This window comes from Tripterygium wilfordii, chromosome 8 (assembly GCF_013401445.1).
Source record: "Tripterygium wilfordii isolate XIE 37 chromosome 8, ASM1340144v1, whole genome shotgun sequence".
NCBI classification, from domain to species: Eukaryota; Viridiplantae; Streptophyta; class Magnoliopsida; order Celastrales; family Celastraceae; genus Tripterygium; species Tripterygium wilfordii.
Genome location: NC_052239.1, coordinates 10,317,579 through 10,344,206, shown reverse-complemented (window position 1 = coordinate 10,344,206; position 26,628 = coordinate 10,317,579). Strand labels below are relative to the sequence as shown.

The 26,628-nt window shown below is 38.3% G+C and overlaps 3 protein-coding genes and 2 long non-coding RNA genes across 6 annotated transcripts; 3 read left to right on the top strand and 2 right to left on the bottom strand.

Annotated features, from left to right (window-relative positions):
* Window positions 1-3,078: 3,078 nt before the first annotated feature.
* Window positions 3,079-7,315, top strand: LOC120004356 (protein TRANSPORT INHIBITOR RESPONSE 1-like). 2 transcript variants are annotated; one of them, XM_038853686.1, is made up of 4 exons: window positions 3,079-3,772; window positions 4,904-5,396; window positions 5,650-6,460; window positions 6,791-7,315. In XM_038853686.1, the coding sequence occupies exons 1-3, from the start codon at window positions 3,309-3,311 to the stop codon at window positions 6,445-6,447; spliced, it is 1,755 nt and encodes a 584-aa protein (XP_038709614.1). In that variant the 5' UTR covers window positions 3,079-3,308; the 3' UTR covers window positions 6,448-6,460; window positions 6,791-7,315. The 2 variants fall into 2 exon arrangements, with proteins under 2 accessions (XP_038709614.1, XP_038709613.1); XM_038853685.1 differs by having other exon boundaries at window positions 5,650-7,315.
* Window positions 7,316-8,891: 1,576 nt separating this feature from the next.
* Window positions 8,892-9,883, top strand: LOC120004615. The gene is made up of 2 exons (XR_005469564.1): window positions 8,892-9,274; window positions 9,539-9,883. It is a non-coding gene; the product is annotated as an uncharacterized LOC120004615 (long non-coding RNA).
* Window positions 9,884-10,792: 909 nt separating this feature from the next.
* LOC120003449 (zinc finger protein CONSTANS-LIKE 13-like) lies at window positions 10,793-21,219 on the bottom strand. The gene is made up of 5 exons (XM_038852441.1): window positions 20,449-21,219; window positions 19,436-19,648; window positions 18,740-19,020; window positions 18,353-18,466; window positions 10,793-11,002 (listed from the first exon to the last, which is right to left on the bottom strand). Exons 1-4 carry the CDS (start codon window positions 21,004-21,006, stop codon window positions 18,376-18,378), a joined length of 1,143 nt encoding a protein of 380 aa, XP_038708369.1. The 5' UTR covers window positions 21,007-21,219; the 3' UTR covers window positions 10,793-11,002; window positions 18,353-18,375.
* LOC120003450 lies at window positions 11,009-18,338 on the top strand. The gene is made up of 2 exons (XR_005469350.1): window positions 11,009-11,258; window positions 18,288-18,338. It is a non-coding gene; the product is annotated as an uncharacterized LOC120003450 (long non-coding RNA).
* A 3,884-nt stretch (window positions 21,220-25,103) lies between the features above and the next one.
* Window positions 25,104-25,744, bottom strand: LOC120004500 (glutaredoxin-C13-like). The gene has a single exon (XM_038853858.1). The coding sequence runs from the start codon at window positions 25,599-25,601 to the stop codon at window positions 25,293-25,295; it is 309 nt and encodes a 102-aa protein (XP_038709786.1). The 5' UTR covers window positions 25,602-25,744; the 3' UTR covers window positions 25,104-25,292.
* Window positions 25,745-26,628: the final 884 nt, after the last annotated feature.

Here is a 26,628-nt window from a genome sequence, read left to right as displayed (position 1 = left end):
ATTAAATGATCTTCGCATTCAAACGAATCAGCGAGCTTCCGTAACCACCGTTGCCAAGCCTTCTCTTTGCAGCAAGCTTTTGGATGAGTTGGACTGTTTTGGTTTTACAGAAATATGAACAATTAGGTTTTCTATGGGCCTGACCTGTATTACCAGTTTTCTATGGGCCTTATTTATGCATAAAAATGTTAGATTATGTAATTGAAGCGCTTTTACCTAAAATGTTAGTCTATAAATTACTAGGTTATTTAATCACGTAGGAGTGGTCGAGTTGGTTGGAGATAAATCATTTCGACTAAGAAACTCAAGTTCAATTCTCGACATCATCGACACCCATGCGACTTATCAAGTACTTGGATTTTATAATTATGTGCATGTATGGCACAGTGTGATCGCTAGTGGGATAAGTGCTGCCAAACAGAGGGGGCATTCGCTAGTGGTTTTCATTTGGATGATAACCTAGTCGTGAATCTCTCATGATCAAATTGTAGGGACTCGGAAGGTCATAAGCTCGATTCCCTCTAGGAGCACTATCCTTGTAGCCATGCAATGAGTTTTGGTCCAACTTACTCTGAAGTGTTAGAAGCTTCTATTTGCATGGATCTCATATCAGATGTCCACGGCGAATGTATTCATTGTTTCACAATTTATTGATTTCATTATTTTCTTCTTTCACAATAAACATTGGAAAAATGACTAATGTTATTAGATTAATTTATTTTAGTCTGCTAGAATTTATTTCCAAAAAACATTAATCACTTAAAATATAATAATAGTTATAGTTATACAGCGGAGTCCACGCTAATTCCACTCGTGGACTTAATAAATCAAATCTATAGTTTTAATTTTTCAACTAATCACGATTCCTCATGACTTAACAGTCAACGTACGTGCAGGCCAACTCAGCGTCCTATTTATTAATTCCATTTTATGACAAATTATTAAACTAATTAAATAATAAATACCTCAGAAAACTGTTTAAATTATTATAAAATCTATGGACTCCATGCCGAGACACTGTGATGAATATCCACTACACGTGATGAGGGTCCAAGTCGAATATTATAAGTTTGGGTCTAACTCTCTATTGAAAACCTAGATTGACAATATGAGGTTTGTCCTCCTTTATAAACTATACTCCAAATCCATCATCTTCCGATATGAGAGTCTCATCACATTGTGTTAATCCATAATACCATGGGCTATCAATGTTACCCCTTTTTCTTAAACAATTGACAACGATGACATATACGTTTGTTATTTGAATGTTCGATATTGGTTTAAATTTAGACCGTCAAACTCGTACACATAAATTTTTCACGTAATGAGATGGTAAGTTGGACAAAAACCCAACGAGTAGTTACAAAGATATTGCTTTTAGTGAGAATCAAACTCACAACATTCCAAATCTATACAATTTTGTTCCAGATAGATTCACCACTTGGGAATCACCCAAGTGATTGTATTCTGTCAAACATTACCCCTAACTACGGGCATTTACGGTCGGTTTATTCGGTTTTATCTATTTTTGATATAAATTTAACTGATCAAACCATGAATTTTTTTGGTCGATTTCGATTTTTAATATAGAAATATGTAAACTTTGGGAAAAAAAATTGAACAATCGATTCGGTTATGATTAGTTGCGGGTTCCGCAGTTTTTTTGAACTCACACACTGTTTAATAAGATGAGGGTCACTTTCGTCTTTCTATGCAGTACTGTCATATGCTATGAACGTGCACCTGATGTAATTGTGGGGTCACCTTTAGCTCCTTTTACCGTTGACAGCAAAAAACAAAGTGGTTTAATTTACCTAAACACCCTTTATGGGAGACTGTAAACTCTTAATCCGTACTCTGCAAAAAGAGTTGTCAATCTGATTAAGATGCTGCGGGCACTTATTTGTATGTTATTATTAACACAAAGCTTTCGCTGTGGTCAAATTATGAGGAGAAGATCAGGACTGTTGGGATAGATCAACGGTGAATGATAATCTACCTAATGATAAGCTCAGAATGAAAAGCGTCATTTTTATGTATGATTGGATTTTGACGTCTCTGATGTCATGATAACAAAATTTCCGACAAAAGAGTACTTTTCATCCCTCAACTATTGATCGGATTTCATTTTCATCCCTTAACTTTTTTTCTTCCCTTTTTCGTCCCCCAACTATGGGAAAGTACCATGTTTATCCCTCGAATAAATCCGGCCATTGAAAAATCCTACGTGGTATCATGTTGTTCGTCAGATCAGGTTTTTCCGTACCTCAATATTACTTGAAATGACGAAAATGATACTTTTCAATAGTTGAGGGACATAAATGGGAGAAAAAAAAGCTTAGGGACAAAAATGAACCTTACCCCATAATTGAGGGACGAAAAATATCTTTTTGCCCAAAATTTCCACATCTCTGATCATTCAGCTTGTGTGGTCCCGGAAATATCGAACCTCTCTGATCATGCCGTGCAATGCTAATCGTGAGATTCCCTCACCATTACTCTAGTAGGCATCATCGCACTTTATAAACTCTCTCTCACCCTGAGTTTTCCTATTTTCCCGATAAAGCCACCGGTGGGAAAAAAAAATGATCATGTATTTATAAAATATTTATATGTTTGAACCTTAATTTATATTGGATTGAATTTTAGACATAATTAATTAAAGAAATATAATTTAAATTCAGATAAATAAATCGGATAATAATATAATTTGAATTAGCATTCGGATTAATAAATCGAACAAAATTTTTATATTTGAATTCAGACATAATCTTAAAACCGTGAAATTTTTTTGTTTGGACTCGAATTTCAGATATATAATTTATGTTCAAATTTGATTTAATACAGATAGAATACATTCGATTATCTGGTTTGGATAGAGTTTTGTCACCCTGATAAAGCCATCTCACGCGATATTCTTACATGCACCCGTTCTCTGCGGCTGCCCTTCGTCGCCAGTGGATTAGATCATTCTGTCTACACGTGTCGCAATCATATCTGTTACTGAACCCTCCACTAACCCTAGTTAGAATCTAACTCCACCAGAGAATAACATGAAGCTTTTATCCTCTCTCGCTCGCTTTCTCCATCGGACTGCGTCACTCATTTTCTATTCAACAGCTCTCTCTGTCTCTCTCTCTGATTCTCTATCTCTGCAGCAACAGTGAGCTCCTGTCAAGCAATGGCTTCCCAGATCTGATTGTCTCAGATTCTCTGTTATTCACATTTGCCAGTCTGCAACACCGCTGCGATAGGTGTTTTTTTGGGACCTGAACGGAGTTTAAGGAAAGCAAGAAGAGGAAGCGTAGATGTTGAGAATGGCGAATTCGTTTCCGGAGGAGGCGCTAGAACATGTGTTCTCGTTTATACAGTCGGACAAGGATAGGAATTCGGTGTGTTTGGTGTGTAAGTCGTGGTACGAGACAGAGAGATGGTGTAGGAAGAGGGTTTTCGTCGGAAACTGCTACGCGGTGAGCCCAGGAATTGTAATCAGGCGATTCCCGGATGTTAGATCGATAGAGCTTAAGGGGAAGCCGCACTTTGCGGACTTCAATCTGGTACCGGACGGCTGGGGAGCCTACGGTTACCCCTGGATCGCCGCCATGGGCTCCGCCTACCCATTCCTCGAGGAGATCAGGCTCAAGCGGATGGTGGTTACCGATGAGGCCCTTGAACTCATTGCGAAGTCCTTTAAGAATTTCAAAGTTCTTGTCCTTTCCTCTTGTGAGGGATTCTCTACTGATGGTCTCGCGGCCATTGCTGCCAATTGCAGGTTTACTTCTTTTCTGGTTAAGGTATCTTTGGTCGGGGAGGAAACGGTTAAGCTGAAGTTCGAGTCTTTTTTTGTTTGACCCGTTTGAATCCAGTTTGCTAATTAGGCTTCTTTTTTTTGGGATCTCTTCTTGAATTTCTGAAGAACTCATTAGCCATACAGCCAAACTTGTTGCTATTTCAGAGTTTGATACTGTAGTCGAGATTACATTATTTTCGCCCTCCAGCTGAAAAGTTCACATTTTGTGACTTTTGTTGCTTTTGTCAGCTGTGCCCATTATTCGTCTCTTCGAGATTCCTTGAGTGATTAATGATGATTGTGGCTTTTTGGGATTTCAATTCTTTGTGTATTTTTTCAAATTGTTTCTTTGCAGCCAATTTATTATTTTTCTCTTCTCTGCTCATTCTGCTTAATTCTCCCCAACCCCAATCATCAATGAAGCCCACTTCTTGTAAGTGTGAGTTGGACTCTTGTTGACTTGATTGGCTTGCTTTATCTGAGCTACTATATGTTGCGAAATGAAAACCTGTTGATCTTAACTCTTTAACTTGTTTTTGTTGGAATATTTCTGCTTTATCGCTTTTAGGCCTTGGGCATATTTCTTCACATGGCCGCTGAAGTGCAAAAACTAGTCAACATCACTTTGCTTGCCTTTTTCTATGGCTTCTTTGTTTATATGGAGGAAAAGGATTGATGGTCTTCGTAGTTCATGTCTCGACCATTGTGGCTTTCTATTGGAATCCTTATCTAGATTCTCTTTTCCTTGCTATTCATTGGTTGTAAAGGAAATTAAACAATCCCATTTTATTTTGCTTTAGGCAATGATTTTTATACCAATTTGTTAGTTCAAGAAAATGTTGTTTTAGTTTTTGGCATTCTATTCACGATTTACAAGTTAGTGGGATGGTCTGTTGTCTTGACTTGAGGTCTGATTTCTTGGAGTCGTATTATGTGATAGAGGTTGGTGACTTAACAGAACATAGAAGAAACTTGTGAGAATGAATTTACTCTTCTTATATACACTGAGATTTTTTTGATCTGGACATTTCTGTTTGGCACACCTCAGCAGAACTAGTGCCTGTTTGCCAGGTTTATGTTAAATAGTGTGCTGATTGAGCCTGTCGCTTGCAGGAATTTGAGAGAGTTGGACTTGCAAGAGAGTGAGGTGGATGATCTTAGTGGCCACTGGTTGAACCATTTTCCTGATACATTCACGTCACTGGTGTCTCTTAACATTTCGTGTTTAGGCTCTGAGGTAAACCTTTCAGCCTTAGAGCGACTGGTCGGTCGGTGCCCAAACTTGAAGACCCTCAGGCTCAACCGTGCAGTGCCACTTGAGAGGCTCTCAAGCTTGCTTACACGGGCTCCTCGGCTGGTTGAGTTTGGCACAGGTACATGCTCAACTGAGGTGCGGTCTGATGTGTTCTCTAACCTGGCAGGGACTTTCTCTAGATGCAAGGAATTAAAGAGCCTTTCTGGGTTTTGGGATGTTCTCCCTACTCATCTGCCGGCTTTTTATCCTGTTTGCTGTGGTCTAACATCGTTGAATTTGAGCTATGCCACAATTCAAAGCCCTGATCTTATCAAGCTCATTAGCCAATGTCTGAGTTTGCAGCGCCTATTGGTAAGTCAGCCATTCTTATAATCTACTGCAAAAATTGTTTTTTTTTTTCTTTAATTTTTTAGTGCCACATTGCATGTGCCAATATTGGATACTGAGAAATGGAATAAAATATGGTCTCATGACTTGCTTTAAATGTTATATCCGTGTTGTTCGGATATGTTTTCCATCTGGGAAAATAAGTCTATGTTCACGCAATTGCAAATACTTGTCTCTTCCTGTTGCTCGTTTTATACTTAAAGTTACATGCTCACAGGTACTCGACTACATTGAAGATGCTGGACTTGAGGCTCTTGCATCATGTTGCAAGGACCTGCGTGAACTGCGGGTGTTCCCTTCGGACCCATTTGTTGATGTCCCAAACGTATCCTTGACGGAACAGGGACTTGTATCCATTTCCTATGGCTGCACCAAGCTCGAGTCAGTTCTCTACTTCTGCCGCCAAATGACTAATACGGCATTGGTTACCATTGCCAGAAACCGTCCAAACATGACACGTTTTCGTCTTTGTATTATTGAACCACGTACACCGGATTACCTAACACTTGACCCGCTTGATGTGGGTTTTGGTGCTATTGTTGAGCATTGCAAAGATCTCCGGCGTCTTTCCCTCTCAGGTCTTCTTACAGATCGTGTGTTTGAGTATATTGGGACATATGCTAAAAAGCTGGAAATGCTCTCTGTGGCCTTTGCAGGAGATAGTGACTTGGGACTCCATCATGTGTTATCTGGATGTGAAAGCCTCCGGAAACTAGAAATACGGGACTGTCCTTTTGGTGACAAGGCTCTCTTGGCCAATGCTGGAAAGCTGGAGACAATGCGATCCCTTTGGATATCGTCTTGCTCAGTAAGTTTTGGAGCATGTAAGTTACTAGGTCAAAAGATGCCTAGACTTAATGTTGAAGTTATTGATGAGAGGGAAGCTCCAGATTCCAGACCTGAGGGCTGCCCTGTAGAGAAGCTTTATATTTATAGGACTGTCGCTGGGCCGAGGTTAGACATGCCCGGTTTTGTTTGGACGATGGATGAAGATTCTTCATTGAGGCTTTCTTGACAGATCTCTTAATGGATGAAGCACTCTGATAGGCCCATTCCTTACTTATACAAGAGAAAGGGGCCTGCTGCTCAAGGAGGAATCATGTCAGCTTCTCAAGGAGGGATCATTCCTGAAGAGACACAAGGGTGAATTGCAGTGGAACATTTTTATTAGTATTTTGTTATTCTAGTATTTGTCCTTTCTTTTATAAGGTAGGCGATAGGCGTGAGAATAGCAGACTTATACCAGAATAACAAAATACTAATAAAAAGGCTACAAATGTTCCATTGTAATTCAGCCACGTGTCTCTTCCGGATGATCCCTCCTTGAGCAGCAGGCCCCTTTCTCTTGTGTAGGTAAGGAATGGGCCTATCACACTCTCTAATCTTTCCCCTAAGGAATGGAAATGGATATCGCAGGTATATGTTCCATATGCTTCTCATTGTTTCACATCTAATTGTGTAGCTTGATACAGTTGCAGTCCTAATTGGAATGGGTATGTGGTGTGGAGTGGGGTATACAGAGGCTCAATTGCCATTTCTTTTACGCATGGCTGAGCTATGGGATACCATTACTCCATTAATGAGGCAATGGAAATTCTTGTTCCTTACGAACATCGAGCTGTAACTAATTCAGAGGATAGTCACACTGTACACTATTTGCAGATTTTGAATCTTTATGCACTTTTTAAAACCATCCGTGGAAGTTTGTTTTGCGCTTAATTTTGTCATTATATTTATCCCATGTTGACGAGGAAAGATTCGGCTTAGTTTCCGAAAGGTTCTGCCGGGTTTCTTGTTAGAATTATTGCTGTGTCAATTGTGGATCTGAATTCAATGTTGAATTTGCAAGCCATATTGGTTCTATTACAAGACTCCTTTATATGTGCTGCACTGTCTCTGCCTGTACGGTCTTTGCTCATGATTAACGATGTTAGGTAGCTGGGATTCTTTGTTGACAAATTAGCATTCTCTCAATGATTATTGAGTGTACTTATCCATCTGTGTGGACCTACTTTAGAATCAGAGAAGAAACAGATATTTAGAACCAAAACAGAGAAGAGGTCCTCTGTTTCTGTTGCGGAGAGATTCAAAGTCTTGTCCTCATAGGGCACCGGCAACTTGCCGGAGATCACATAGTAGACAGTCGAATGAAAGTTTGATGTCAGTCTGATGTGAGCCGAGGAAGTTCCGATGGCCAAATTAGTGGAATGACACAGAATTTGTAGTGAGACAAGTAACTTTAGAGAGAGGGAGAACAACTGGTACCTCCAAACTGTGAGGGGAGGGACCTTGGTATTTATAGGCATCTGATCCACATGAGTGTTATGTTGGAATTGCAGAGGTCGTGAGTCTGCTTAGTTGACCTTTCACTTGGGTCATACGATCATGCCATGAGCCTGTTGGGCTCTTCTGGACCGAGGCTTCTAAAGTAGATTGCCCATGCCATGGGCCTGTTGGACTCTTCTAGAGCGTGGGCCTTTTTCGTTGGAGATAACCTTGACACACACACACACACGATAAGCATTAGAAGCGCAAATGTATGTATGGTGTGTACATGTTTGGCACAACAGAAGGTGTGATGGAAAGGAAACAGTCAATTCAGGCTCTCCGTTTATTGGCCTAACTAGTTTTAATGTTCAAACGTACGACGACGGGAGACTTAAGTCAAGTCTTTATGCCTAGGTATTGAGTATCGATTACTTCGGATCCTTTTGAACGGCATAATTGACTGGGAAACTCTTGGATTTCCCCTGTTCTGGCAACGCTAATTGTCTTTCTTGCCCTACAAATTTGAACACGTCGGTCAGTCTTGCCCTCCATTAAAAATATTAAAATTTTCCAATAAAGGACACTCAAATAAGGTTGTTTTTTTTTTTCCATAAAATTCATAAAGTTTATAATAATATTTCGTAAAAAAAAAAAAGTTATCAAATTTTGTTTTATTGAGATAAATACCATCATCTTCTCATCTCTCCCCATTTGACCCAAATATGAGCTTTCCTCCGGCGATTATTCCGGCCAGCCAATGGGTGGGAATGGTGTGCGTAAATCTGGGTTACACTCCCATGGTGATGGCTTGTAGCAGTGGCGTCTACGGCAGTTATCAGACACTTTTCTTCAAGGTTGCCGGCAACTTCAAGGTCAAAATCAAGTGGAATCAGCAGCTGACGCGCAACAAATGATGGCTGGGCGTTGGTTGTGGTGCTCTTGGTGGGTCGACGGCCTTGATCGGTTGTCGGATGGTGGTAGTCCACTGCCACAAATCTGTTAATTTGTTATATGTTTCAAAGTATTGATATGTTATTTGTTTATAATATATAAGTGTGATGAAACATATAACATTGTGGGAAAACATATAACATTTCAACATATCCAAATATAAATAGATCCAAAACAGATCCATCATAACCAGAAGAAAAGGAAAATACAAAAAATGAAGAAAGGTGATGCGCCCTTTTCAAATATAATACCAAAATAGATATAATATGAGAAGACTCAAACACACATATATAATTTCAACAGATGACGTTTCAAAATTTATTTATCCATTTTCTCTCTCTATAAGCGTAGATATGATTGAAGAAGAAAGATCTACAGGAAAAAGATCAATAGAGGAAGAAGAAGAAGAAGTGTTGACCCTCGTAGCAAGCAAAAAAAGAAGAAGGAGAAGCACGGGAAGAAAGAGATTGTGGAGGGCAGATCAACGAAAGAGATCTGATTGATAGTGAGTGTTCTTCGGCGTGAAGTTTGTCATCGAGATCTGATGGAGGGCGTTGTAAGGTTTGGTTCGCAAGTTTACAATGAGAGAGCTTTTGGTGTTTTACAAAGGAAGGGGTATTTAGGTAAGTTTGTCAATTTTGTAATTTTTTCGAAAGTTTTTTTTTTTTTTTTTTTTCATATTGTTATGGTTAGAATACAATTTTTAATTTTTGTCTTTACATGTAAAAAAGTCTTAATTATTATTTAAAATCAGCAATTATTACAAACCGAAATTGCAGCTAGTGAGCAAGACTTAATGAGAAGGTGACCCTCTAACATGTTCCACAAGTGAACCTGACCTTACGCCATGTCTTTATATGTAATCTTGACTACTTTCTTTCTTTCAGTTTCACCACTAATTTTACACAGGAAGAGAAGAAATCAGACACATTCATGGGGAAAGTCTGCTGTTCAGAATTAAGTGAAGGAGTTGGTTTGGATCTCATGGGACTATTCATGGCGCTTGTGATTGCTCTTGTGCTCCTAACAATCTGTGTTCCGCCACCTCGCTCTAGGTTCGTCGTGTATCGCGTCGCTTGAAGGTTCTTTATCCACCACAAATTTGTTCTTGACTCTGTTTTGAGAATCACTGAACTTTTTATTTTCCTTACAAAATGTTTGCGATCATATGATTTATGTAACGTTTATTCAGATATTTTATGCCTCTACACCAGTTCAAGTATTCTAAAAGTTTACATTAGGGTATATTTTATGCTTTGTTGGATTAGGCCAGGAAAAAAAAAAACAGATACGGAGATACTTGTAATTTTTGGGTCTGGATCTGCCCTGTCGATGTGAGCTCTTGGGGAAGATCAGTCTATTATCCCTATAATTTTTATCTGTCCAGAGACGGCCTTTTCAAAATGAATCAACCCATAAAATAGAAAATTTAACAAAATGCACAACCATAACCATAATCATCCTGGACTTGCCCATAACATCAGTGATGTTCTCCGCCACTGGAGCTGCCATGGCTGTTGGACTCCACGTAAAGTGGAACTAAGTCTGCAATGTGTTTGGTGCTTCTTTCCCTATTGAAATTGAAGCTCCACAAGAGTACATCAGCCTAGATTAGACTACTCTAATTGATTGGTCACTATTACTCGTAACTACTATGTACTTCAACTACCTACAGGGTAGTACCTACAGGGTGGCCATATTGATTGGAGATGAATTTTTTCAGTTAAATTCTGTATCAAAACACTCCGACTCGACTTATCAGATACTTGGAGAGAATGGGATAATTCAAGTATTCTTAGTTGTCCATGGTTTTTCGTCATTAAAAAGAAGAATGGATTCATGAAACTCTTTATTGTGAGTTTTGACATATTTTGTTTTTCAAAGGAGTAACCTTGGATTGGAAACAATATGAGCAATTTGTCAAAACAACTTATGTGCATCCAATTCCCTTTCCCTACAAACTCTCAGTGTCTCAACACCACTCAAACCATAATAACCAGCAGACCAACGATGAATGATCGTGCAGAACAATATTACAGCTAGAACGCAAGACTACAGCTTGTCCTGGTAGTAGCTCAAATTTTCTTAGTTTTTTCTTAGTTATATTATATATATATTCCAACAATCAGTACAAGGTGAAGAGAAACCAAACAAAATCACCATTCTCTACATTATGCAAAGAAAGCTGCAAGTCCATATTTGAGCTTAATGATTCCCAAATACACAACTTCTTCACCTGAACCCTGGCACGTAACATTTCAGAATGCAGTGGTCCTTCCAAGCAAAGAAATTACCCGATTCGAGCTGTTATCTAAGTCAAAACTCACAAATCGATAGGCCATGCTTGTCAGCTGTTATTTTTTTCACAATAAAAGAGTCAGTTTACAAGTTAAAAGTGGATTAAGGACGGAATGGTATCTAAAAAAAGGGAAGTGTGTCCATCTCATGCAAAGTAGGTGTGTTCTAGACAGTCCAATAAGGAAATCCAATTTTTCATGCACATGCAATGTTTCATATCAAATCCAGTGCACAAGAATCCCAGAGTATGGCAGGGATCGGGAGAAGACGAGAAGTATGCAGTCTCAGCCTGTCCTCCATCATAAAGAGGTGTGACCGACACCAAAGTGTGTGTGTGTACTTACCCCAAGTGTAGGGTATCGTCAAGTAATAAACCGGTGAGTCCGGTATCGATCCACGAGGAAGCAATGCAAATTTGAAGTGAATGATATGCAAATGACTAGCTAACACTAATAAACACAATGAATATCAAATAAAAGCAAGTAAAAGAAATGGGCCGAATGACTCGGTAGCATGAGCGATTTTGTAATCAAAGTAAGCACAAATTGGATTTAAAACAATTAATTAAAAACCTAGTCTCTAGTTCGTCCCGGTGGCTACTCGGTTCTCATACTCAAGGCATCATTGCAAACACACACAACCATACACAATGCATTGTGTGATACTATCGATCATACATATGCAAAGAGAATTGGGTTATAAGACTTCAATTCATACATGTAGGCCATCGGGTCTCTTAATCTACGATGAACGCAAAGGGATAAGCACCTAATATTATGAATTAATGTTCCCCCTTGGGGCTTGGCTTGGCTAACACCCTAGTTTCACACTCAAAGATCAATTAACCATAACTCTCCCATGCATATTCCTAATTTAACCCAAAACTCCATCATCAATACACATAATTAATAGCTATGCAATGAAAAACTCAATTAATTAAGGAAATCATGCAATGGGTTTAACAATTCTCAATTAAACACATTAGATGCAATCCCTAGACTAGACAATCCGAAAATACCATCAATATGTCATTTCCATAGATCCAATCACACAACTATCACGAAATTAAAAGAGAAAAATCGAAACTACGATTCTTTGAACATACCTTGAGTAATCGAAACCGAGCATCCACCATTTGGGACTAGAAACTAGAAAGGGAACTTAGCCACTCATCATAATGGGTATAAACATCAATTTTATAGATGAAAATCAATGTTTACAAACAAAATCACGAAAAACCAAGAAAAACTTAGAGAGAGAAGTAGAGAGAAAACAATGGAGGCAAGAAGTTGGAGAGAAGATGAATTGTTGAGAGAGTCCCCCAATCTTAGGGTTTTCTCCTCTTTTACAAGTATAATGACCTATTTACCCTTACAAAGCTTTCTCCCATTGGTTACATTTGAGAGATACCCAAAAACCCAGCTCAATTAATCATTCTCGGAATGCAGAAATCGGGCGACTGTCCTGACGGTTGAAATCTGTGTGGACAATTAAACCCTCTGGTTCTAACTGTCCAGACGGTTGAAATCTGTTTGGACAGTTTGTGCTGATTTTCATTTTTAGCTGTAGCTTCATGATTCTTTCACCTTTTTGCCCTTTGATTCAATTATCCGAACATCCAATGAAGGTGTCCGGACAATTCTTCATCTCTATGAACTTTTCTTCAATCCCGAGAGCTTCTAATTTTGTCGGTTTAATCATATTTTCTGTAAAACCAATGAAAGACAATCATAAGAGTAAAACTAACTTATTTAAACACAATTACATTACTTAAGATACTAGAACTCCCTAATTAGATGGTATTAGGATCTCAAAATAGAGGTCCGGTCACACCCCCCAACTTAGACGTTGCTAGTCCCTAGCAATGCAAACACTACCTAAAACTAAAAACCTAACTCACTGACGTAGGAATCACGGTTGCATTTAGCATATGCAACAAGCCTTTAAACCCCTAGGTCACACTAGTGGACGAGTTGTAGTCTCGTGAGGGCTTATCAGAGCGATACCCACAAACACTTGCCAAGGGATCCACCATTACTTTGAAAGCACCATAAATGATTCTTAAATTCTCACATGCAAGAAATAGAGCTAATCTCTCAATTCCCCCGCTTAGTCAAAAACATGCAAAATCTTTGGAAAATCACTCTCAATCCCCTTAAAAATGACCAAGAACATTTTATAGTATGAAAAATATATGTGCAATCAAGCAAGACAACTCAACACATTCACACAAGTAAAACCTTGTTATGGACCCTTTTGGTGTTCATAAATCCCCAATCCCAAATGTACACAAAAACATGAAAGCATTGTGCTAAGTGAATGACTTACACAATTGAATTAAATGTATGTGTTTATAAAAGATAATTTGGATGGGCATAGCTTTGAGAAAGAAATCACCTACAAGAGCAATTAATGCATCCACCAACTCACTTGCTTACCTTGGATCAAATTCATCAAAAGGTTAAATGGTTTGTAATGTGGCTAAGGGACAAGGTAGGAAGAATTTGGAACTAGGTAATAAGTTGCAAGGTTAAGTTCAAACATGTGAGCTAAATTCTCATTTTGTCACCCCTTCCATTGCACCACAAATCCAAACACTTCTCATCCTTTACACACAAAGGATTAACTTTATTATATACACCTCTTTTTGATTTTTTTTTTCTGTGCACCTTTTTTTTTCTTTTTTCTTCTCTTTTCTTCTCGAAAATGAACAACATTTGAACAACAACCCTCAATTTTTTTTCAACATAAGAAAGGGTAATATCACTACCAACTTATTTTTTTCAAGCTCCTACTCAACCTTGCAACCAAAGGTGGGAAGTATTTAAGGAAGTGGTGCACACGAGGCTTGTAAGTGAAATAAAAAGGCTTAAAGAAATTTAGGCTTGTAATCACTCACAAATGAATAGGCTATGCTCAAATCTCTCAACCTAATGAATCATTCAATCCTAAGTTCACAGGCAAGTGGCAAAATACAAAAATCACACTTCTCAGTAATCAAATGTAATGGATGCAAAGCTATTGAAGAACACGCGCATAAGATGTCAAATGAATATCAATGAATAGCATCACCCAGAACCCAATGTATATCAAGGAAGAATGGCTCAAAAGAATGAGAAGGGATAAAAGGTAGTTTTCCAGACAAAAGGATCCAAAAACGTAGTCATACAAATGCTTCAATGCCAAGATGCACACTTAATCACAGTTTTGATATCAAACTAGGTCTCAATCATCCCAAGAAAGATTGATCATAGTCATCCTACTCAATCACATGCATCGACTTCACAAAAGAAATCAAGAAACCTACTCTACACTTGCACGTTCGAACAAGAATAATAAATTAACGTTGAAATTGGTAGTGAATCCCAAAAGCATCTACCATTCCCTTCCTAAAGTCCATTTAGCATGTATGAACAACAAAGCACAACACAATAGGATAGAGGGTAGGAAATCATACCATACTCTTCAAAAGTGATCGGAATCATGAGAAACGAAGCATATCCTGAAAAAGTTAATACCAACCACACTATCCAAGCATGACACAACAAGAAATTAATTTTTTTTTCTTCAAATTTTTGATATTCACAAAAGCACACCAAAATAAAGCAAATTTCACAATGAATTCACAATTCCCTCACCCCCCAACTTAAATGAGATATTGTCCCCAATGTCAAGAATGGAAAACAAGGCAAAAACAAATTGTGAAATGCATTGTGAACATACAAAAACACACCAAAATTAAAGGGTAAGAAAATCAAAACATAACACACAACCATGTCACAATTCTCACCCCCCAACTTGAATAAGTGCAAAAGGAGCAAAAATTGTGAAATGGATTTTGAGTATACGAGACACACAAAAATAAAAGTGATCTCTAAACCAATCCTAAACATATATGTACAAAAGTGGATCAACCATAACACAAGAGAGGGATGGGATCCTTGAGATCCCAAGAACATCCTCAAAATCACTACTCCCACTTTGAGGAACATGACGAACCACACATGATTCGGTCCCCTTTTCCCCAAACTCACCTAAAACGAATTGTAATCGTGGTTTGGGATGCCACACTTTTCTAATTTTGGTAAATATTTTATGTGTGACATGATGTTTAGAGGATTCTTTAAATCCACTTGCAAAAGGTAACGTTGTCAATTCTTGAGGATGCACTTGGTATGCACCGACTTTGATTGGGAAGGCCTCTAATGCTCCTAAATGAAGGGGCAAATGTTCTACACTATAAATAGTCAAGAACTTCAAAACTTTTTTCATAATATCTCCCTCAATCAAAAGTCGACTACCTTTCTTAATCAAAACTAGCACACCCTCAAATGAATTCTTTGCAAGTGTCATCTCTAATTTATCCTCAACATGAGAGTGAATATAAAGCTTAGGGATGTACTCAATTGCCCTCCCACGGTCTAACTCATTCCCTTTTGGTCTCACTTTGTTCTCCTCTTTCTCTTCATTTCTCTTCTCTTCACTCTTTTCCTCAACCTTTTCAACTTGATAATTGTCCTTGTCTCGACATGATCTATCTCCAACTATAACATTTTTCACCTCACCACCCACTTCTTCCACTAATTTCTCATCCTCACTTACCTTAGGAGTCATGGTATTGTCAATTACTATTCCACTCCTTGAGGTAATGATGGGTTGTTCTTGTTCTTGCACATTCAACCCCCCACTTGAAGTTTCGAATTGAGATTCTAATGTTTGAGTGATCTTTGTCAATTGGCTTCTTAAATCTTCCAAGGCTCTATTGGTTTGCTCACGAAATTCAAATCTCCTTTGATTAACCTCCAATTGAGCTTCCATGAATATTTGAAGCGTATCCTCAAGTGATCTCTCTTGGGGTGGGGTGCATGGTTGGTAAGATGGTGGAGCTATACTTTGGTGTGGAGATTGTGCTTGCCTAAAGGGTTGGTACTCATGTGCATGAATGTAGTCAAAAGGAGGAGGAGGAGCATGCACATCATGCCCATAATATGCATATTGTGGAACTTGGGGCGCATGAGGTATATAATGCATGAGTGGTTCATTGGGATGTTGAAAATCATGTTGGGGTGAATTTTGAAGTACATGATCATGTGGAACATTTATGGTCACATTTTGCAAATGGTTATCCTTTTGGACAATTTGTGGCACATTTTGCAAAACATTACCTCCTTGGGCATTTGGTTCATGCCTAGGATTTGACAATTCCTTTATGTTCACATTTTGCAATAAACAACACAATGTATTCAAATTAATTTTGTTTCCTTGACCACCCCCCATATCATTAGCATGAACACTACTCCCTCTAGATAACGACATTTTGGCACAAAGTTTCAATTAAGCACAAGGAGCACAAGATAGTAATCGAAGAGTTTCAAGCAAAGAGATCTCAACCAAAGGTTCATTCAAAGCAAGAATTCATGAGAATAAGCAAAGGCAAGGATAGATCAACAATAGGTTTCCAAGAAAAGATAACCACACCAAGTATGATAGCAAGTAGTAGGGAATAAAAAAAATGTTCAAATCTCTCTCAAACAACGTTCCACTACCACAAAGCAAACAAGGTGGCATCCATCGCCCACAGGAAACTAAGTTAATCCCATCCGCCAAGTTCTCCTCACAATTTTTTTTTTCTCTCTTTTCAGCAACTATTCTAAATCAACTATTCTAGAAAGCAAGGAAAATGAAGGAACGAAGTTACCCTTGAAGCGTGACCGGGCTCCTTCCTTATTTGATGGCGTTTAATAGCATAATGCTAGCATCTACAAGCCACCCAGCTCCGTCTTTGACACTTGCTTCCCCGGCAACGGCGCCAAAAACTTGACCGACACCAAAGTGTGTGTGTGTACTTACCCCAAGTGTAGGGTATCGTCAAGTAATAAACCGGTGAGTCCGGTATCGATCCACGAGGAAGCAATGCAAATTTGAAGTGAATGATATGCAAATGACTAGCTAACACTAATAAACACAATGAATATCAAATAAAAGCAAGTAAAAGAAATGGGCCGAATGACTCGGTAGCATGAGCGATTTTGTAATCAAAGTAAGCACAAATTGGATTTAAAACAATTAATTAAAAACCTAGTCTCTAGTCCGTCCCGGTGGCTACTCGGTTCTCATACTCAAGGCATCATTGCAAACACACACAACCATACACAATGCATTGTGTGATACTATCGATCATACATATGCAAAGAGAATTGGGTTATAAGACTTCAATTCATACATGTAGGCCATCGGGTCTCTTAATCTACGATGAACGCAAAGGGATAAGCACCTAATATTATGAATTAATGTTCCCCCTTGGGGCTTGGCTTGGCTAACACCCTAGTTTCACACTCAAAGATCAATTAACCATAACTCTCCCATGCATATTCCTAATTTAACCCAAAACTCCATCATCAATACACATAATTAATAGCTATGCAATGAAAAACTCAATTAATTAAGGAAATCATGCAATGGGTTTAACAATTCTCAATTAAACACATTAGATGCAATCCCTAGACTAGACAATCCGAAAATACCATCAATATGTCATTTCCATAGATCCAATCACACAACTATCACGAAATTAAAAGAGAAAAATCGAAACTACGATTCTTTGAACATACCTTGAGTAATCGAAACCGAGCATCCACCATTTGGGACTAGAAACTAGAAAGGGAACTTAGCCACTCATCATAATGGGTATAAACATCAATTTTATAGATGAAAATCAATGTTTACAAACAAAATCACGAAAAACCAAGAAAAACTTAGAGAGAGAAGTAGAGAGAAAACAATGGAGGCAAGAAGTTGGAGAGAAGATGAATTGTTGAGAGAGTCCCCCAATCTTAGGGTTTTCTCCTCTTTTACAAGTATAATGACCTATTTACCCTTACAAAGCTTTCTCCCATTGGTTACATTTGAGAGATACCCAAAAACCCAGCTCAATTAATCATTCTCGGAATGCAGAAATCGGGCGACTGTCCTGACGGTTGAAATCTGTGTGGACAATTAAACCCTCTGGTTCTAACTGTCCAGACGGTTGAAATCTGTTTGGACAGTTTGTGCTGATTTTCATTTTTAGCTGTAGCTTCATGATTCTTTCACCTTTTTGCCCTTTGATTCAATTATCCGAACATCCAATGAAGGTGTCCGGACAATTCTTCATCTCTATGAACTTTTCTTCAATCCCGAGAGCTTCTAATTTTGTCGGTTTAATCATATTTTCTGTAAAACCAATGAAAGACAATCATAAGAGTAAAACTAACTTATTTAAACACAATTACATTACTTAAGATACTAGAACTCCCTAATTAGATGGTATTAGGATCTCAAAATAGAGGTCCGGTCAAGGTGGTTTTCAAAATTTGAACCCGTGACCCTTAGGGTTCAGTGACGCCAAAAAAAAAAACACTTACATGGCACACCTCCACACCAGTAGTCAGTTATCTGTCTTGGCAAAACGTCCTTTGATTCTCATTCTGCTTTCTGCCCGAGCCTTCCTTGACTCATATCGAATGTGCTTGTCGTACCTGTTGTTCTCCGAACGAAAGCAAAAAACAAAACAAAAATATAGCAAAACTATGAGGTAAAGGAGCCAGTTTACAATGACATCATAAGACCATACCCAGTGGTGATAGCCATACCTAGACTAGCGCTGACAATATATTGTCAACTTTATGCAAATAATAAGCAGTTACAAAGACTAGTTAATTAATTGCACACAAACTTAATATTTGAGATTTATGCGCCTGTCTAGCTAAAGAAACACATTCACGAATACTTGGGGAACGAGGATGTAATACCTTCTTGTTTTCTTCTTCTCCTTGTATCGTGAGATTGCAGAGTCTCTCTCCTGGCTGTTCAACTCATAATGAGCAAATTTTGGGAAATTTGACACGTTTTCAGTAGGAATGGAATCAGGTGGCTGTCCCTCACGAGTATTGCTAGTATGACATCCGCTGCCACCATCTGAATATTTCTCAGGAACTACATTATTTTCCTCAAAATGGTTTCCTACTAATGTAGAAGGAAAGAAACCCGGTGCACCCTCACCACTGTCACTCAACCACTGCAGCACATTATCCTGCACTAGAGGAAAAAAACATTACCAATTTGTGACAAATCGCGATAGATCAGTGTGACAATCATTGAACCAGACTGCAACAAAGTTACTATTCTTCCTTGTGCAAAACATGGTTACTGAAAATCTATGCAGGGTCAATAATTTCGTTGCAAGTTAAATATATTGCCCCAGCCCTACCATAAAGATCAACCCTAAAAACCATCAATTTCTCTCTTATAAAAATGGTCCATCCAAACCCTGAGAGGCACTTTAACTCTATAGTCTAAACGCATCACAATTTTCCATAGCACTAGTATCGTAGGGCATTACCTCATAAGAAAGCATTTCTTTTAGAAGTCAAAATACAAGAGAAGCATGCCAAACAGGAAAAAAAAAATAATTTACATGCAACACACAGAATGTGCATGAATGTTACCTCGCAAGTAGGAAATGAAGTTGGCTGTGCATCAGGTTTCTGGTCTATGTGCGTCTCTTCATGGTACCGAATTTGTCCAGTCTCCAGTGACTGAAATCCTCTAATCGGCTCAACATCTACACTAGTGAAATTGAAATTAGGTTCCAACTTCGCCAGTTGACGAAGCTGACGAAGCATTTCTTCCTTTTCTTTCCCACAAGCAGCATTACGATTCTGATTCAAGGACAATAACCTGATGTAAGTCAAAATTATAGTAGTCGAACGACAATCTTCATAAATATTTAACAGTTAAGACTTAGTTTCAATTATGAAGCCCTCCAACACATTTGAGCAAAAAAAAAGCTGTAAAACAGTTCAAAATATAAACAACAATATATCTCGTATTAAGGAGGGCTTTGAAAAGAACATGAATATCTACTTTCAAAAAGACAATTCATGAAAAATAGCCAACGACACAACTATGCAGTAAATTCCCCATCAATCCTTGGTTCTATTACAGAAACCTGGACTGGAACATCGCTGAAAAAGATAATGAACTTATTAAATGACTGGACGAACCATTTTCTTAAAAAAATTAGCAGGACAAGCAAGAACTTGAGCATCCCTAGAATTCGTTTTGCTAGAATAGAGCCAAGGAATTTTGTGTTAGAAATTTGATCTCAATAAGTAGAAATTCCATTGAAAAAAGCAGTATTTAGCTTTGGGAAGCAAGAATGCATGATCTTAGCAATGAATAAAATATAAGAGGATAAGAAAAAAAAGAGGCTTCAGCTGAAGTCTGAATAAAATATGGTTTTATTCCCTTTTTTGTCTAGATTACCTTAAGCAGTCCTCAAAAACAATGCAAAAAGCATCTGAACATGAGGAACCAATTACCTGACTTGAATTCTCCAGTTGGCAAAATTAAAATTATTGTCATGATTTCTTAATCTTCGCATCCCCCCTTTTTCCAACAACCAAATAAAAAATTCCAAATCATAAAAGGAACAGAAATAAACAAATCGACTACTTGCCTTTGGTAGAGGAGGAACATCCATAGCCTGAAAATCATGACTCGAACCACTGGAAACTATCATATCATCAACACTAACAACAGGGGTATCCCACACCAAGAAATCCAGATACCCATCATCCCCTAACCCACCATAATCACTATCTTCATTCAAAGATAGAGTCTTGCTATCAACATCGTCGAACCCAAAAATCCCTAGCAATTCACTCGCACTAGGGCACCCAGTAAACCCCTCAATCGGCCTCCGATTGTGCAAGGAAGATAAAGACAATCCGTGGCGATCCCAGTCGCAGTTTTGGCACAGAACAGAGTGCTCCGTTTCACAGAAGATTGAAGCAGGGGACTCGCAACAGGACTCACAGAGCTGCGACCGAGAGTGGTTAGAGAAGAGCTGGTTTGTGGAGTGGACCTCTCTGTCGCAGGAGAAACAGAGCTTCGCTGAGTCGGCTCGGCAATAGAGAAGTGCCGTACAGTCATTGCAGTAATCGCAGAGTCGATTCTGCTCTTGCTCCTGCCGTTGCTGATTTTGAGGTTCCATGGTTGGTGGTGAACCAGTCATTTGAAAAAGTATATATTTTTCAATAGATTGGAATAAACTTTCTATGTGGGTTGCTTCAAGTCCCAGGAAAGACAAAAACCCAGGAGAGATTTCTTTCACAAAATAGGATCTAAAGATCTAACATGCATATATATGGTCATAAAAATCTTATCAGTTTCTTGGTGTGCAAGAAGTATCTTTAATGTAGGGCAAGCTTTCATTTATTTTCCTTCTGTCTAAATTAAATGAGACTTTTTCACTATTTTGGACTAATGCACCTTTTCTTTCTTCAATTGTTTATGCAAGAGGGAATTGAATATTGGGATTTTATTTGAAAAAGTGAGTTTTGTCATTTTGTGTAGAAAAAATTGAGGTGGATGAAGTTATAACCAGTGATCACTCAATTAAAATAACAACCAATGAGAGAGAGATAATATGCCACATAGTCACTCAAGATGGTGAATCTCAAGGATTGATCGAGTTGATTCCTGATATGTATTACATGTTTAAGTTTGAAATCTCTCACAAATATTTTAGAGCCACATCCTCTATTAAAATGCCAACGACTTACCTGGATTCGTAGGTTCGATGTAGGTTTAGTTCCCAAGATATTAAAAAAAATCACTCTCCAAAAATGGTAAGGGTTAATTGGCCACTATTTGGCAGAGGAGACAAAAAACATATTTGAGTTTTGTGTTTGCCTTGATTAATGGAATTGCCATCTAAAACTAGAAGTTAATGATTAATGAACAGAGCATATAAACATGAAGTGCAAACCTTGCCGACTATGAGAAAAGAACATTTTTGTCGCGAGCTCAAAAAGACTTTTATCTTGTCCAAATACTTTTCTAGCAAAAGCAGATATTTCTGTTTGGTGGGGGGGTCACAAGGCCTGTTTCCATAGAAGTTGCTGGAAATTGGCTCATTCCATCCTGTCATGGAGAGACAAGTGTCTCATCATAAGCCTGTTTTGTGACTGTCAAATCAGGATTAGCTCACTAAATACCTCACTTTGTATGACCAACATCACAAGAGCAAAGATTAGGGAAAGGGATGGTCTGAAATTACATCTCATTGACTTGTGACACAGTGCCAAACCCAGTGATGCACTTGTTGTGTGTCCGCATCCTAGTTGACATTGGATTTTGGAAGGAATTAATTGATCAAATTCAGATAAGTAAATCGGACAATAATCTAATTCGGGTTAAAGTCCAGACAAGTAAATCAGACAAGATTTATGTGTGTGGATCCATACCCAGTTTTAAATTCGACAAAAAAAATTTGTGTTTGGACCCGGATTTCGAACATATAACTTGTGTCCAAACTTGGTTTAATCTGGGTCCGACAAATTCGATCATCCGAATCGGACGGAGTTTTGACAACCCATGTGAAAGGTGGTTCTAATTCCACATCAGGGTCAATACCAAACAACCACAATTTTCTCACTTTCTGGTCCCCTCTAATCAAAACTAGAGTGTGCTGCCCACCGTTCACATACAATTTTTCAAGGACAAACACCAACATATGCAAATTCTTGTTTGTTCTTAGACTTATCGCAGACATTACATAATAATGATGTGGTTCAATGATAACTTGAAACTCACTCGACCACTGTAGTAGAATAAGGAATGGGTATCTCGCTTTCTTCAAGGAAATTCGAGTTCTCTGTAGGTCTTCGTTATCTTTAGAATCTGTACACCAAAATTATCTTGGCAAGACTCTTTTGGGATACAACAATCCAACTCGATTGTATTACTAAGTCAAATCTGCACTTGCATCCTTACTTCCTTGTGCCCATAGATTGGATCCATATCCAAGTCAAGCACAAAAACCATTAAAAAAAAAACACCCAAGTTGTGTTCTTTCCTGTTAAGAGGTATTTACTTCCTCAATTATTCAACTTGGGATTTTAAGTTTCCATTGAATTTGAGAGATTACTTGTATATACTTATGCCTAAACATATCAAGGATATTGTCTACTTTGGACCACGGGCTCACACATATATGTTATTTTTCATGGGCCATCGTTATTGGTTTTTAAGTCTAGAAATAAAATACATTCATACGTGAAAAGTGTAAGACCTTTATTTATATAATATATCACACGATTGAATTATATCAATTCGATATGAGATATTAGTCTTGTCAAAAACACGTCTATAGGTGAGACGTGTAAGAACTTTACTCATATTTCTCGCATAGAAAATCCATTGATGAGAAAGAAAGTGAATGGAAAGAAACAGATCATAGATAGTTCCAGAATGATACCTTGTGTCAGGAAGGCACCGAAGAGAGCTCAGAAACCAAAATTTTTGATCCAATCACACGAGCCACGTGGCCCACGTCGTTCAGTTTAATGGGCTTGAATCACCATTGTCTCTTTCTCCACCTGGGCCATTGGTGGCCCATGATGTGATAGATAGTTACAACCCAAAAAAGGCTAATGACGATTAATGGGCTTGCATGCACAATAACAGCATCAAAGCCCATGTTTATAGAATATCTGATTCATCTGAAGAACTAGGGCAAGTTTTCAAGTTGGTATTACCTTCTAAAAAAAGAAAATTGCTTGTGAATTGTGATTCTGTGTTGGGTATGGGTGCTCAGTAATTCGCCTTGAAATGTAGAGTCTGAAATTACCATGACACATAAAATTTCAATTCTCCAGATCCAACAGTAGTTGGATCGTGAATCTGAAAATAAACTAAAAACCAAAAATAAAAAATAAAAAATGATACACTTGGGTACTCTAAATATCTCTGTCATTTGGATGCTGACCGTTGGATGAAATTTTAGAGTATGAACTTCCATAGAAATTTGAGAGCCCCTCCATGAAACTAGTGGGTGGGTGCTAAGTGTAAGGTTCTGCAGACCAACCAGCTAGCAAAGTACATATTCCATGCATGGAAAAGATGATCACCTAAGCACCGACCTATGTGCGGACAAATGCAGTGCATTAGCAAGACAATGACGAGAAAAGGTTCCAATCATTCAAGTTAAATGTGAGTCAAGATTCAGTGCCATTGCAGTTGTAAGCAACAGAAAGATGACAGAGAATTCAACTAGCAAGATAACTATGGCTGCCATAGAAAGATAGTGCAAAGGGAATGTAATTCCTAGCTTTATCTAAGATAAAATGCTCTGCGACAGAAAAGTTGAGAGAATTCTTTTTCTTCACAACTTTTTTGCATTTTGCTGCAATGCAATAGGGGAAGTAAAAAAGTTTTGAGACCACATAACTCTTATCCTTTTCTAAATTTGTTTTTCTCGATGTTTTAAATACCGGATTGAACCGGCCGGTCAACTGGTTGAATCAGATATTGGCCGCCTACTGAAACAATTACACATAAAATCGGGATTATATCATGCCGATCAAAAACCGGGTGAACCGGTGTTATATCGGTTTTCATAGAACCTAAAACTTTATATTTATAAGAGTCATGGTGGTAGCGTTCTTTCCATTTTTTGAAGTGAGATATTTGTTGTACGGGTTGAAAAAATATGTTAAAAATACTATTAGTGAGAATTGAACTTGTAGAAAATATTAACCTTAATTACTGTAACGTGATTTTTGTTACTCTTATCCTCTACAGGATATTTTATTTTTGTACTGATTGAACCGATCATATCATATATATACCAATCGCATGATTGTTATGATTGCGTTACCGGTACTTAAAACACTCACTTTTTCTTCCACCTTTTTGTTATAGCTAGGTCCTTCCAAGACCCATGAAGTGAATTTATCACATTTTCTAACATTTGAGATGCTCTTTTAGCCCTTTACTGCTGCCACAGGGTTTGTTGGAATGCAAGTTCAAATGGGGATGATGAACCCATAGTTTCCTTGACAAAGTGATTGTAAAGTTATGCATCAATAGTAGCAATAAAAAAAATCACATGATATTGCTTTTGACATACTATTGATGGTTTTCAACATCCTTTATACTTAACCGATGTGAGATTCCAGATAGTTTTTGATATGAAACGTTCGTGTCAGAAGCGCGCTGGACGTTATTACGCTAGTTGCGCTGCAACAAGCAGCAACTGATTGCGGGGGACGTTAAGAAAAACAGTAGGCTACAACACCTTAATCAAACACAAGAAGAAGCAGAATGTACATATAATGCTAATTTTCATTGCTTGAAAGGAAACAGATAACATTGCTATAGCTATGAAAAGAAACGATATGAAATGCATAAATGACTGGACATTGTACTAGTACAATTTAATTAAGCACACTATACTACTAATACATGAGCAAATGTTTTTTATTCTTCCAGCTTTGACATGTGGGATTTGAGATTTTAAGACATAGACTGCTGGTATGGCCTGAGAAGTTGATTCAGAGTTCCACTTAGGTGGAGGGACATGACTTCATTAGTCGAACCCATAAGCGTTCCGCCGATGAACACAGCAGGAACAGCTGCACTACCTACCAACCTAACCAGCGCCCTTTCCATTTCCCTGCCTTCAGGGTCCTGATCAATGTCATGAACATAAGGGTCCACCCCGAGTTCTTGGAAAAGAATTTTGACAGAATAGCAAAGACAACATGAGCTCTTGCTGAATATCACTACACCCTTCTCTGATGCAACCCTCTTCACCTTGTCCATGCCTGAAACTGTCCTGATTCGGAGCGTGTAACTTGGAAGTTTAAGACAATCAGACCGAATTCACGGGAATTCGATCCAATGGTGAAGAGGGATAGGGAGCTAGGTAAGGTATGATGAATCTTTAGTTTTGTTTGAATATTTTAAGCTAACATCGCTGGAGAATTTATAGGGACGGCTGAGGGTGCATGGATGGTCTGTAGTTTGAACAAAGAACATCTAAAAGATGGAGAGCTTTGCTTAGATGCTCAAATTGATAAAGTAGCTTTCTTAGATAGAGACTATACTGGTATTGCCTTGGACTGAGCAACTATTGGATTCTATTTCAGTGCAATAATGATAGGAATCCAAGCAGATGGTATCCCAGCTATTCCAGTCGCTGAATTGTATGAACGATTAGACCGATCATACAAGTGTTCTTAAGACAAACATTTACTTTGAATATTGATCATGTGTTCTGCTTTTCCAGAACTTATGGACAGAATAACATTCTCAATCAACACAGTACTAGAAAAAGTAATTCAATATAAGCCTTCCAGTCAGTCAATTTATACCAGATTCTCACAATCACCTTCTTTGAATCCTCATTTGCAGGGAAAGATCGCGAATGAGATGGCTTTCGGTGGCCGTGATTCTTCGATTTGCCCCCACCAACTTTCAGGATTCCCTCCTCTCAGACACTAGAACTTTGAGGCTCCATGCTTATATGTAGTATTCCTGCTATGAGCTATCTACATTGCAGTCACGTGCGAAGAGCATCTGAACATGCTCACATGCATGAAGAAAAACACAACTCTCTATTATCATTTGATCAAGAAGTGCAAGACTTCTCCTTATTGAACAAAAATATTCAAGCATGATTAATCAGCAACTCCCTGTTGCTTCCTCACGGGTTTATTCCACTTGGGTGTGGAGAATTGGCTCATACCGGTACCGGTGGAGATGTCCGGACAGATCCTCGATCCGCCCGGATAGTAGGTCCACTTTTGGAGACAATGTAATCCGTCCGAACAGATACTCTAGCCGTCCA